This window comes from Cylas formicarius, unplaced genomic scaffold (assembly GCF_029955315.1).
Source record: "Cylas formicarius isolate icCylForm1 unplaced genomic scaffold, icCylForm1.1 PGA_scaffold_10__41_contigs__length_53128322, whole genome shotgun sequence".
NCBI classification, from domain to species: Eukaryota; Metazoa; Arthropoda; class Insecta; order Coleoptera; family Brentidae; genus Cylas; species Cylas formicarius.
Window position 1 is genome coordinate 1,597,102 of NW_026844214.1, and position 14,966 is coordinate 1,612,067.

General features: G+C 34.1%; 1 protein-coding gene across 39 annotated transcripts in view; it reads left to right on the forward strand.

The window, feature by feature from the left end:
- Window positions 1–14,966, forward strand: part of LOC132696830 (microtubule-actin cross-linking factor 1) — a 290,827-nt gene that overhangs the window by 272,322 nt on the left and 3,539 nt on the right. For 27 of the 39 annotated variants that reach the window (XM_060661956.1, XM_060661989.1, XM_060662074.1 and 24 more), the window contains 5 exons: window positions 1,095–1,252; window positions 10,537–10,798; window positions 10,856–11,006; window positions 12,592–12,651; window positions 14,745–14,834. In XM_060661956.1, coding sequence (XP_060517939.1) covers window positions 1,095–1,252; window positions 10,537–10,798; window positions 10,856–11,006; window positions 12,592–12,651; window positions 14,745–14,834 — 721 coding nt within the window. Of the gene's footprint in view, window positions 1–1,094; window positions 1,253–6,772; window positions 6,919–8,357; window positions 8,435–8,544; window positions 8,584–10,536; window positions 10,799–10,855; window positions 11,007–12,591; window positions 12,652–12,779; window positions 12,836–14,744; window positions 14,835–14,966 lie in introns of all 39 variants that reach the window. The other 12 variants (XM_060661932.1, XM_060662050.1, XM_060662198.1 and 9 more) reach the window with 7 other exon arrangements.

Sequence of the window (14,966 nt, forward strand, 5' to 3'; positions counted from 1 at the left end):
CAATTTAATCAGGCGAATAATGGCAATAGCAATTATACAGAGTGTTATGTTACAACCAAAAAGTTGTACTTTTAGTTTTGTTATAATGAAAATTCCAAAATACTGTGCAATTGTAGCAAAATTAGCGCTTTGTCGTTGTAAATGGCGAACAATAGTATATTTTGCAACAAGTGCGGTAAACGGGTTTATTTGACACTAGCGGAACGAGTGTTTAATAAACGAGTGAGTTAAAAAGTTTACCGAACGTGTTGCATACTATACTTTTTCTACGACCGTTAGTTTTTGGTTAGTTTCCACAAAACAACACGACTACATTCACTGACTACTGACCGTCAGAACTGACAAACGTCAAAATTCAAAGCGGGGGCATTATCTCCGAAAACATCCGATTGGTTCCGGAAATATCCGAAGTGGCTCGGATCCGTGGGAAACGAAACTGACGTGGTAAAGTGACGCTTCCCGCACGCTAGATCGGTGTGTAATTATGCATTTTACAGACGGGAGTAGAAAAAAAAATTTAATCTCGCGTTAAAGAACATCTTTTTTAATGTCTTGTAATGCGTTAACTTTAGTGTTATATAAATTTGACCGAAAAGAATATATTTCTCTATTACAGTTGAAATTAAAATTAATTTTGAGGTCGTATAAGCAAAATTTAAATTACGAAGTTTTAACTTTCGGCACTGATTAACATTTTCATTGCACTGGCGGTACCTAAACAGTAGAGTCGTCGCACAATATATATATATATATATATATATATATATATATATATATATATATATATATATATATATATATATATATATATATATATATATATATATATATATATATATATATATATATATATATATATATATATATATATATATATATATATATATATATATATATATATATATATATTACATCATACGATTGTTGGTATTTTTGCTTATTTTGTTTTGTTTGTTTTTTTTTCAATTTTCTCCCACCTACACGCCCGCACCACACCGTTTCTTCTACGTCTTCTGTTTTGAAATTCCATTCCTTCCTGAACCCGTTTTTTTTTTGCCTCCCCGCGCCGATACGATCCCTTCACCCACACACAGCAAAGGGCCGCACTAACATTGAGCTGCGCGAGCAATTCATACTGGCCGACGGAGTCTCGCAGACTATGACTGCGTTCAAAAGCAAGCGGTCGTCGGCAAGTCCCACATCCGGTTCCTCCGCATCTTCACTCCGCACCCCTCAAGGGCCAATCACCAAGGTATTGCACCGGTCCGCACAGAGGTTGTTTCCTCCGGTTTTCCGATATATGCACCACCCGAGCCTTGACAGCCCTGAATTTTACTGTGGTCTGTTTTAGAGAGGTGTAGAGCAATTACGTAGACAATGGTGCCATGTCAAAATTCTTTGTTTATATCGAGATTGAGTGTGGGTTTGGGTATTGTTGTCACTAGAGTTCGGATTTTTATGCACAGAAAATGCTTGAAATATGCGCATAAACATGTTTTTCCAAAAAATATGTCAAATATATGCTTTTTTCTCCCATATATTGTACATAGAAGCATCTGTTGTCTCGTCTATAATAACGTAAAGATGCTGATTTATAATATGATTTCTTATGTCTTGAATTACATTTTTGTAAATGGAAAATAATTTTTTCTTAATGTACTCTCACGAAGTACATTTTTCTTGCAAAATATTTCTAAAAACTGTTTAAATTTAGTGTTCTGTACCTTATTAAGGGGAATAGATGCACTTGACAGCGCTTCACATAAGTGTAAATTAAAATTGTCTTGATCAGTTGTTCTTCAAGATGCCGAAAATCCCAGTAGAAAACTAATGAATGGGTCAAGAATATACAATTTAATTTTCGAAAAATAGAAAATTACGCACAACAACAAAACATATGCACTAAAGCTTCATGTTATGCGAAATATATCATTTTTTTTATATCGTTAATCTAATTATTTCATTCTAAAACGGGTATATTGGGTTGATATTCCTAATAATAAAAAAGATGTTTTTCACATAAAATCTAGTTATCACCAACATCTAAAATGACGCGTCAAAGGCCAAAAGTAGGATACTCATAAAAATTAAAGAATTTTATTCTGACAGGGAATTATGCAGTTTCATAAAAAAAAAACTTTCACCGTCAGAAAGTTTGTTTTGACGCCCAGTATGGGATCCGAAGGGAAACATTTTGTGTTTAAGAGTTGAATGTTTTTTCGGTATGGATATCGAATGGTTCAGGTTTAGCTGTTTTGTCGACAGTTTTAGCCAATCTCTTACCATTAAATCCATTTTTATTACTAAAAGCTCTTGAACATGAAATTATTGTAGCTAGAGACATCCTCTCTGGTAAATTCGTGATGATATTTAGCAAAAAATCTATATTTTGCCTATATTCAGTATTCAGAGTGTTCAGTATTTTATTTTACTTGTCGAAAGTTTCACCATCAAAGAACGTTTAAATTAAACACTCAACATTTATTTATTTTGAAAAATAATTAGGTTTAGGTAAATGCCAGAATTGTAACAAATTTTGAGAGGAATTTAATATTTTGTTTGGGAGCGACAATTTTTCCCTCGACTATACTAGGGGGCCCTTGATCTTCTTGGACTGAACTAATTGTTTGTCTGCCATATCACCTTTTCCCTTCACCTTAATTAATGGAAAAATCGTTGTTCTGCTTGCATACCTGGCCACAATTCTGTGACAACAACGACATGGAGACCTGTAATATACACTGCTCAAACCTTTCAGAAAAAGTACTTTAAGGGTCGTATCAGTTTTTTTGTGAAACTAACGGTACAGGGTTATTCATTATATTTTGACACCCACCTGCAGGGTTAATGTTGATAGATGGAAAAAAAGTGGAAATAGAAAAGTTGGAATATGTTTGCTCTATTATCTTATGCAAATGTCAGAACAAACAAACGACAGCAACATCTTTTTTTTTTTTAATGGAATGCTCGATTTTTACTAGCTTAAATTTTTCTGATTTCAAAAATATGTAGTTTAGCCGTTTTTGAGAGATTTCATAATAATAATAATAATAATAATAATCGTCATTCGATTTCTGGACAATAGCCGTATTGTTTAAAAACGGTCAATGCTGCCATATTGTTTATATTTGCAATTGTTTTAATTCTGCTTTTGAAAACTAATCGAAATTAAAGATCTGCAGCGTAAGTTCAAATGGGTAACACTGAGGAAGAAAAACGCCAAATAAAATTATAATATTCAAACAATAACATTATCAATAATTAATTTAAATAATTAAATGTAAATATCGAATGATCATTATTTTTAAATTGAACGATCTCAAAAACAGCTAAATGAAATGTCAAACAAAAAAGATATACGATTTAAGCTAATATGTAGGGAATTCCAATTTTAAAAAAATGTCGCTGTCATTTTGACAGCTTGCGATCATCTTTTGTTTTTTCTGACATTTGTATAAGATAGTAGAGCAAAAATTTTCAAACTTTTGCGTTTACACTTTTTTTTTTATCTTTCAAAATTAGCGCCGCAGTGTCAAAATATAACCAATGACCCAGTACATAGTAATAGGTATCCATAATTATATTGAACATTATACGTTATAAGTTATTGTGTTATTATTACAAAGAAATGAAATTGTAAAGAAATTAGAATATTCGATTGATCGTTCAAGTGTTGAAGATCCCACATTTTCTCATCTCTCATTTTTCTCGTCTGATAATTTTATTGCATAAAGTTTACTTAAGCTAATGGCCGACGCGGAAATTGAATTTTATCACTCTACACTTTTCTAAAATAATCTATAATTGGATAGGTGACATATTTTTTTGTAGTGTTGTTACTTGCCGTCATTTTACGTGAACGTATGTAAATGTAAAGTGGTGCATATACTCGCAAAACAAAAAGCGTGTGTATAGATAGAGTGGTGCGATGGATAAGTTATTTTCATATGAGGTATGAAGGGTGTAGTGTTGCAAAACGCGTACAATAGCAAATGTACATTGATATCGGCCTTATTTTGTATTTACCGCCAAATCATTATTCGTCTGGTTTATTTATTACGTCACGCTTCTTGTAGTGTTGGTAAGTAAGCATGCTTCTCGCGGTATGCGTAGTTGTTCAGCCACTTCCAAGCGGTAAGTATAGAATTTAATATTTCAAAAGAACATCCTATCGTTTCTTAGGGGAAGTTAGAATGATTCGGTGTCATGAACCTCACGAGACACAGATATAGTGCAACCGAAATACATGAATTTTTGAATCGCGGAGGATACCTTTTTAGTGCGTTTTTGGTAGATTCTTTTTGATCACGAATTCTGCACCGTGTTTGGTACATTTATTTATTCTCACCTGTGTGTTATTTCTTTTTTTTTTTTTTGCTTTTACACACGCGCAGCACCTTTTCGTTGTAGTGTTTCTGATATTTTTTATTTCGCATTTCGGCATATCGTTGACCTGCGTTATTTTTAGGTGTGATTTTTACTCAATTGTTTATAACGATATTGTATTTGACATTTTAAAAATTTATTGTCGAGGGTCAATGATAGAGTAAAATTCATTATCTCTATGGTTTCAAATGTTACGTACAATTTAAAATGACTAACGTGGCTATTAAAACATCTTTTTTTTATATTGAACACGCTATTTTGAATTCGTTTCAAAATTCTTCAACTTTTTTATTAATAATAATAGATCCCTAAGCCTAATAGTTTTTCAAATAAATTTGTGAATAAACTACGATAGCGCTATGATTTTTGATATTATATTTATGCAACGGAATTCGAATTATATGCTACAGGGTGTTCGTAATAAACGAATCTAAATTTTGTTAAACTGCACATTATATATGTTACTATTTTTTCCGAAAAATCCTACAAGAACCTAGAACTTTTAATAGGTGTAACATAGAAGAAAGACACCTAATACGAGACCTAATAAAGGGGTAATAATTTAATGTTTAAATATTATATTTTTATTTATTTTTAATTATTATTTATTATTTATTATTTTTATTTATTTTTAATTATTTTTGTAAAGCAATAAAAACTCAAACAAGTCCCTTTTTGTTATTTTCAAAATTGTTCTCCTAATGTGAGATACTTTGGAGTCCAATAAAAGACTGTTACGTGATAGGAAACCTAAAGAAATAAGGAAATGAACTAAAATAAAATTTTAATATATAAAATAATAATGTAACTACACTAAAGTTTAATCTTAAGAAGCTTCTTTTTCACCACATAACTCTGGTTTTTGTTTTCCGTTTTTTTAGTTTCTTTCCGAGGTATTCTTCCCAGTTATTTTTGTTTTGCTTTACCTTTCCTTTTATTAGATGGCATTGGCCAGACATCTTTTAGAGAAACCAGCAAATTATATTTATCAGACTTGATCTTGGTAGATGGAATGATGCATTTTCATTATTAATTGTTTCTCGTAATGGCAAATTTTGCTCTTCTTCCAAGAAGTCGGTCCCCCTGAAGACATTTTTGTTGCAAGGAAATAGATCTGTTTAGCTAAATGAGTTAATTGATGCTTCCATTGTTTCAGTCCGATCACAAGCTTTTCCAAATAGCCAGTAAATATTGTTGTGTGTCACAACTTTTCCTGGGTTGTTTTTTAAGTAAGTCTCAATTTCTTGAGCCTAATTAGTGTTGCTACATCCTATGAGTCGCATTTGGCGACTTTCTTTCCATTTCAATGCAGTAATCGACTTACAAGATTCTCTGCACTTCTGTTGCCTTACACATATCGTTATGGTTCTTAATGTTAAAGATTGTGCTTAGAAAGACAAACGAACAAAATGAGCAACCTGTTATCCGATCCATTCCAAAATAAGTACGACACTTTTTTGACAAATTGGCAAACGTGACAATGAAGGAATTATACGAACATCAAATTTATCAATCTGTCAAACGAAAGTGACATTATGGAACATTAAGCGTTTTGGTTAGTTTTCTTCTTTTCTTATGTTTAGGTATCTGCAAAAAAAATAATAACTAAAAATTATAAGAAAAACCAAGAGCGCCCCTGATATGAGATATCTCACATTAAGAACCTTGTTGTATCTCATATTAGGAACCTTGTGAAAAAATTATTTACTTTTTTTTTCCAAACATCGCATAGGTCTTAATGCGTTTTATTTATTTCAAACACTAAAGCGCAACTTCCACAAAACAAAGCAAATAAGCAAAATCTATTTATTTTCTTAACTTTTAAACAAAAATCACAAAAAATCAAAAAGTACGGTGTCTCATAGGTGCCATTCTCATATTAGGTGCCCTTCCTCTATACCCATTTTTAATACATTATAGACCTTAATAAAAATTGTAGTTTTTGTAAGAGAGTAACGCTAGTATTGAATGTGTATTTTTTTTCCAAGTGCAAAGGTTAACAACTTTTATATTTATCATTTTCTCATAACCTTTGGCACCATTGAGATAATGAGCTTTACTCTATTGTGGATATTAACCCTGTACAATATTCTCACTTGCTTCGATCGCTTACTGATATTTTTGGTTGGTAAAATGCACGAAGATATGTTTTTATATTTCTCCCAAAATGTGTAATTAAAATTAAACCAAGATGTTTGGCAAGTACAGCGCTTTAAAAGAGTAGTTCATGACATTTATAAAATCACACCTTGACTGGTACATCCGCTCTATCGTGGCGTTGGTATCCCCTATTGAGTAATAGAGACACATACACACGAACACACACCAGCACACAACACAGCTCAGTCTATTATTGTTACGATACTGCATGTATTATATTCTGTAGCCCATGAACACTTGGCAGAACTAATGCCAATATTCGATGAGATAAGAGCAAGGGGAGAGATCGGCAATGCATATCCACTGCATGTGGGCTCCACAGCTGGACCCACCCTTCATATGGCCCACGTTAATCCCAACACTTGCTATTGGGTAAAGTTTATTACTTCCGGGACTTGTTTTTGCTGACCGGACGGTCAAGAATTAACTTTGCTAATGAATGATTACGTTATTTGCACCGAAATTATCGCCACATATCACTCAAATTCAACTGGGAAAGGAATGTTGTGCCGCCATCTATTAGATCAAACATGATATACCATACCGCAGAACTATTTTTTGATGTTTGTGAAGGAGAGGCATTAATTTTGGTTAGTATACAGGGTGTTGGACAATAAGTTCTTTCAATAGAAACTAATTTTCAGCGGATTGTGAAGATGATTTTTAAATTTCATTAAGTCCTGTTAGGTAAAAATCACATTTACGGGTAAAATTCTAGCCGAGAATAAGAAATCGATTTGTGGCTAAACGATAACACTTATCGACTTGAAACAAGAATAACAATTTTTGAGGATTTGTAATTCTGCTTAAGACAATCTGTGTTATTGTGCAATGTCAATTTAAATAAATAAAATACAGGGAAAATTTAAAAAATGTCCCAGGTAAAGTGCCCTCTAGTGACAGGTTTCTGAAACACTTTTATTTTTTAACGATGATTTTTACTATATCAGGGCGGTGTGTAAAATACCAGCGTAAATAAAATTAAAAAAAAATGCATTTTCGAATTTTTGTTTCATGACTTGCTACCATTATTTTAACTAGGTTGGATCTTTCCTCTTAAGTTTCCGAACACCCTCTATTTTTAATAATATTTTTTGGTAAACAATTTGTATTAAGTGTTTTGGGTTAAAAAACAGTATATATGTTCTTAAATTTGTTTAATATAATTATTATTCAACCAAAAGATTGACGAACTTCGGGAGATGCTTAATGATTTTTGATTACTTTTCTTTTCTTTTTTATTCTTGTAATCGTAAGCCCCTTTAGGTCACCGCTACTTTACGATATATAAATGATCGAAAATCAAATTTTTTTAATTCGCTATACTAATATATTGAACGTTTTTCCTAAGTTTATTATCTGGTTGCCTAAAAACGTCTTTACAGGGGCGCACTATTTTTGAGTGGTATGTGCATGTTGCTGATAAAAGAAATGTCTCTTTTAAATTTTGATGGTAGTTTTCACTTATTTTCAGACTCGAGACTAAAAATTCCAGTATATTTAATCCACATTGTTTATTCTTGATCGCCATTCTATATTTAGGAGGTGTGGTTTCTTGTGATCGCGGAACAGTCACGTTTGTGCAATATTTGGGGGCCGTTTCAAACGTAGCGTGTATGTGCTTAGCTGTATATTCTAGCCAATTCGCAAATAATGTACAAACTAGAGCTGTCGTTTGCATGGGGCATGAGAGCGCGCTGTCAGATATATCTCTCGTTAAAATCGATTATCAAAGATTCGCAAATTATCCCCTGTCGTGTCGCTACATACGGCATTCTCTTATGGAAACTAAAGTTGTCCGATTCGTTTAGTTGCTGTAATCGGACCGGAAAAAGACCACCACAAACTTTTGTATCTGTCCCAGGTGCCGATGGTAGGTATACAACAGGTCAGTACACACGATTACGGAATATTTGAATTCGCTAGGGTTAGCAATCCTCTCGATTATGTACAACTTTTCATATCGGTGGGAAAAATGTTTTTATTTTTTTTATATAGATAGTGGTTACGTCTCCTGAAGGAGTTGACACGGTTTTGGTAAGTATCAGTGTCGGTTTTGTCGCTGAGGAAGCACAATAGAATAGGACGCACGGTCATATTAAACAGCTTCGGTGAAGTTTCTTCGATTAGGCGTCAGAATTATACAAAAGTCAAACGTATGTTACGCGTTTAACTTTTTTTTTTGCTGCGAACTTGATAAGGATAAATGATTTTTTACCATACACCTAAAAACTATATTGCTTATCCAAGAGATGTAGCAACATTCGGCGTTTGCTAACAGGTTCAATGTCAGCAATTTAAACTTACCACAAAAAGTTATTGTATGGTGTTTTTCCATAGAATTCATGTATGAATGAGGCCTAAACTTCTGTCATTGTCACCTATGATTCGATCACTTTGATACGTTTTTCGCTTATATAAAGGTTAAGTCATAAGTCGACCGGCGCTACACTTATAGCGGAGAAATAAGTTTTTTATTTTAAAAACTAAAACGAATAATAAAATTTATGAATGTAATACTATTTTATCACCACAATATCTACTTTTTTTTACTCATCATAGATTTGTTTTGTTATTGAAGATAAATGACGTTAATCGATTAATTTCAACGCCACCTACGACAGATCGAGGTTCCCGGTGTTGTCAGTTTGGAAATTCGCAAATGTTGTGGTCTGTGAATTTGCGTTGGCATAGCCGGTCGTAAAACCAGCCTATAAATCAGAGTTGCATTTTTGAAAAACTGCTGCCGAAACTCGAAGGGCCGTCTTTAATTATTATGGATAATGTTATCGATATCGTTCTAGATTTAGTGAATGTGTACCTAATGTATCGACAAGAAAAGAAGAAATTACTATCTGATATATGAGTTGCTAAAAATTACAAAAAGACAGACGAAATAATTGCTGAAATAGGTGTTGTATATTTCATGCTATAGAATTGATGTGGGCTCAGTGCAAAATGTTTTTCGAAAAGTATATTGTGAGTGAGGCAAATTACGGAACGCAGCTGTCTTCCATACTAACTGTATTGGTTTTGGTGACTGTCTGGAGAGCTCAGTTACCAAAGAAAATTGGATCATTGCATACTGAAAATATAATAAAAACAATGAGAATCTGATATAACGCTACCATCATTTGTTAAAGCGGTTCCAATTTTGGCTCCGACGATGAAGATGTTTCATCGTAAATACGAACTAAATATGGTTTACGTGTATATTTACTTTTGGCAAATTATATTTTTTTGGTATTGTTGCAATTTTTATCAGACAAAGTTTTCGGTTAGTAGTAGTTTAACAAATCATAATTTTTTCATGTAGATTCTCCCAAGTAATATAATCGGCCGTTTTGCATTGACCAGGACTGAATAACATCTGTTAAAGTATCTACTTTATTTTGTCTGCCGTTTTACTACCGGTTGCGCCATCACAGATATTACCGACTATAATATTTTTTATTTGACTTGTTTCTTGTTTATTTTAAAAAACATTTAATTTTTTAACAGATGCATATACAGTTTTTTATCGATTTTTCGAAAGTCGAAAGTATTAAAAAGTGAATAAATCTAATATAAATAACGTCAGAAAAATTAGGTTATAATCAGTATGTCAAAAGTGGCGTTTTCCCCTCCTTTTTGCTAATTTTAGTTACTCATTAAATAGCCACTTTTCTCATACACATTAGTTTGCCAAATTATCAAACTTTATCAACGTTTTTCTATCCTCAATAAGGTGTGGAGAGGATTTTCATCCACAATTTTTCTTTGTATCGGCTGTCCGTTATAGATCTTTTATCGGCTACACGTCTAATCTCATTTGGATATAACTTCATCGTGTTTGATGCTCAGCGTGGTTGTGCTAGCTCTCTGCCGAAGCAGAAACCGTTTGAGAGTGTGTGTGTGTGTGTGTGTGTGTGTGTGTGTGTGTGTGTGTGTGTGGCCGTTGTTTTAACTTTCTTCAAATTTAAATTACACTTTCCAATTTCATTTGGTTAGGTCCGGGAAAGATCGCAGCGGTCGGTGCCGATGGGAATGGGCAGTCTGCCGAGAACATCGAAGAGCTCATTGTCGGCCGGTACTCCAGACTCGTTGAGCGATAACGAAGGCGGTTTCCGAACACCCAGAAAACCGTCGTATAGGTCGGCGTTGACACCCGGAGGGTCGAGGAGTAATTCCAGACCCACTTCCCGTACGGGCAGCAGACCTGGTAGCAAGCCACCGTCTAGGCACGGATCTAATTTGTCTTTGGACAGTACAGGTGACGGTTACTAGAGCTAAATGACCAGAGGAGTGTTAATTTTACGCCGTATTTCAGACGATACACCCTCGAGAATACCCAGAAAGACGCCCACGTCTTCCGGACGGAGCTCCGCCCTTTCGACTGCTCGTAAGACCACCTTCAACGGGACCAGTTCAAGACCGCGGACTCCTAGCGGTTTGAGGTCTCCGGCTAGCCCGGCTCCACGGTAGGGTAGAGCCTTGAATAAAATTGACCATTTCGAACGTTATTTTGGATATGCAGGGCGTTTCATTAATGATGTTAACCTCTTGGATAAAATGCGGCCCCTGAGTGATATACAAACCAATTATCTGAGCCTGTTGCGCACCTCTAGTAGTAGCTAGAAACGTTATAAATGATGCAAATGTAGTTTTGCCGTTTGTGTTTACCAGCTGTGACGGCGAAAAGTTTTCTTCTTCTCAATTGTTTTTTCGACTTAATACACACATCAACAGCCGGCATAGGAGGAATCCGGGACAAGATAAATAAGAACTAAAAGTTCAGATTTTCACTAAACTATATGTTTTAATATGACAATTGTTTCGACCACACCATAATAATAATAAAGGGCCTTTATTCGGTTATAAAAATATATAACTGTGGGGGCGGCTTCCAACATAGTTGCTCTTATGCAACTCCCTAAAAATTTATAAAATAAAATATAACATATAAATTACATAAACATTCATTCAAAATGGTAGACGCTGCTAGAGAGAATTAAAAAAAGAAATACATACAGGGTGCGGCAAAATGATAGGTGCTATTTGGGATTTTAATAAAAACCAAACCACATAAAGCAAACATTTTTTTTTTAAATTATTTTTGAAATGTACATTTTATGCCATTTGTTATTTTTTAAAACTGATGCACTCTTATAGGTTCTCACGGAAGCGCATCATTACCCGATGGGTCATGGGAAATTCAGGCAATTTCTTGTCTTATGGCTGCCTTTAATTCTTCCAAAGTCCGCGGGCGATGTGTGAAAACTCTCGCTTTCAGGTAACCCGAAAGAAAGAAGTCGCAAGGCGACAAATCTGGCGAACGAAATCAGTAATGACAGAAAAAAGTCTCTTATACAGAAGTTGTTTAAAATAACATTATGACATTTTTTTTTAAATCACCCGTACATACCCTACGCTGCGAATTGACTTCTCAGCATTTTTCGATATTCGATATCAGCGGTTGTCGGCCTGCGCAAAGCATCTAGTAGCTAGTCAAAAAGGTTGTAGGTTGAACGCAATAGGCCACAATTGGTTTAAGCATTTTAATTCTTCATTTGAAATATTTCCGATTATTAATGAAACGCCGTGTATATCAAAAACAGGATATAACGACATACTTGACATTTGGGATGGCATTTGACTGAATCACTTTTCATTGAAGGCGTTTTTCGTCACGTGGTTTGACTTGCTCTAGGACTAACATTAGGAGACATAACTACTATATTATCTTATCAAGTGCGCATCTATCCAGTATGTTCCTTTCACAAATTAGATTGTGTATGTGCTATAATAAGAAATTAGACACGAAACAAAAAAGTTTATATCATCTAGAAATTTTGCCGCATTGGCATCACCACATTCGTTTGCAATATGGATTTTCTATACTTTTGTTGTGTAACTGGTTCTGATAAATCCGAATTGATGAAAGTTGTCATAATATGGTTATAACGGAATGAAGGTTTTTTTTTATCAATAACAAAGCACATTGATTGAGCGTATGCGATACGAACTTGTCACTAATCTTGGGCATGTGTTTTCTAATACCGGTAGATCGTCCGGGATACCTAGAGCTTCGAGCATACCAACCTTAACCGGAATTAACTCGCCAAGGTAAACGTGAATCAGATATATATGCGACTAGCTTCTTTGTAGTTGTAAAAGAAAATTAGTGGGATTGAATTGGGTGGTCAGAGGTGGATTCGAATTGAAATTTTGAATGTTTTTTTTTGTGGTTTCAGACGAAAACTCTAAATTCGGACCCGGCAGTGTGTTAGAAATTTGTTTAGGTTATAAGGTACAGTTTTCAGAGTACAGTTTTTTTTTTTAATTAATTCTTCTAACTACGATTAAACACAATTCTTTGACCCAAAGGTTTACGTTAAAATCTAAGATTTTAGGTCATATTTAACACATACACAAGAAAAAAACTGGTGTTGCGTTACTGAAAACACGTAATGTCTTTTTAATTTGATATTTGGACCACGTCAATGGCCTTTCTCAAAAAGTAAATTTTCATACCTTTTCTTTCCATAAGGGTTACAATCTAATATCTCAAACATTTCCTAAACCCAAACCAAAAACACCACTAAACAAAAGAAATGATGTTGTTTACGAAATTCCATGTATAATAATTGCAATACATCCTGTATCAAACCAAACCAGCCAATATCCAGCAAAACTATAAATTCCGTTTTCAGGGTGTTCAAAATACTATAAGCCGAACATAATTTAAAAAAAGAGAAACATTAGAATATATTATTCAGTTCTTCAATAACCTTAGTCAGGTGGCATGCACGTTTCCTCGATACCGTATAAAGCAACAGTTGTGATTACTTTGAGGAGATAGAAAACAGAAAACCAAAAACAATGTAATTGTTTATACTACATCATTTATGTGTGTGACGTCCAACTTTTTTAAGCACCTGTATATTCACGTTCAAGGTAAGAATTTTTTTTATAAAAGTTTTGGTTATAAAAAGATCGTTATTTTGTTTGCGGTACGTTATGTCCAAAAACTTTTTGAGAAAGGCCATTGACATGGCCGAAACGTCGAAGTAAAAATACATTATGCGTTTTCAGTAATGCAACTATAGTTTTTTCGTTTGTTTGTGTTAAATCTGTCCTAAAAGCCTAGAATTTTACCGTAAACAGGGATTCCTCCTACGTCGGTTTTTGCGGAGTCGAACTTGCTGACGTTTCGTCAATCATCCTGTTGGCTTCCTCAGAGCTTCGCTGAAACTGGCTCGCGATAAAAGAATAGCATGAACGTTGTCTTGGATGACATTCATATTAGTGACGGTTAAGATTGTTTGATTGCTTATACATTTCTATTGGTTCTGATTTCGTTTGTAGAAGAATAAAATTCTATTGATAGGAATATTTAAGAATGAGAGGTTATTATTAGTTTCTAATTCAATCCTAAAACGTATGTTGAGGTGTGTGGAGTTGTCCTTTCTTACATTGAAAACATCACTGACCACATATCAAGCGTTCTTAAGAAATATAACGTCAAAACCAAATTGTCCAGGTCGGAAAGTGTCAACTAGTCTCAAAGAACGTGAAAAAGCCTTAAGGCTACGAAAAATAAACTCGTCAGCGTTTGTTGATGAATCTTATTCTTCTAGCCAACGAAAAATCTGTGATCTGTAAGCAACCAGAAAGTCTTAACTGTGAATCAGGTCTTTATCTGTCATCCGAAGCCATGTTTATGCTTTAGCTCCCCCCCCCCCCCCCATAGAATATATAAGCAGGTACAGAGCAAAATGCCAGCCAGTTTCAGTCAAACTCTGAAGAAGCTAACAGGATGATCGGCGAAAACCGACGCAGGAGGAATCCAGAAGTTTTGTAATTAGTAAACTGACAAATAATTAATAGTACGTTAACTTTAAAAACTTTTGGTCTAACTGGAAACCATTTTAATAGCGTAGTCGCAGTTTACTAGAATAATAATGATTTAATACGTCAAAATTTCATTTCGGTTTTGGGATACTTCGTTTGTGATTCGGGGTGGCTATCGATCGACTCTTTGGCTATGCAAATTTCAAGAGACCGTCTTATTTTATTTCTTCTTGCTTTCAATTTTATAATGCACCTTTCGATGTTTTGGCCATTCGATCACAACTACGCCGTTTATAACCGATTAGAATCAAGTTTTAATTTGTCAAGTTCATGATTACCATAATTGATTTGGTTGGTATTAAAAGGTCTCGCATACCAATTTACAAAGGATCAAGTAGAGATGAGCCAGAATCTCCGTCTACGTCGAGTTCTTGCTCTATATCATTTTCTTCTGGGTAAATGTTTGCTTTAGACGTGCATGGAGTTTTTTTTTTGAGTTTAAACACTAAAAATTCCATCTTTAGGCAGCGTTTTTTTTTTTTCTGTAATTTTAACCTACGTGCGTTAAGTTAATCAACGATTTGAAA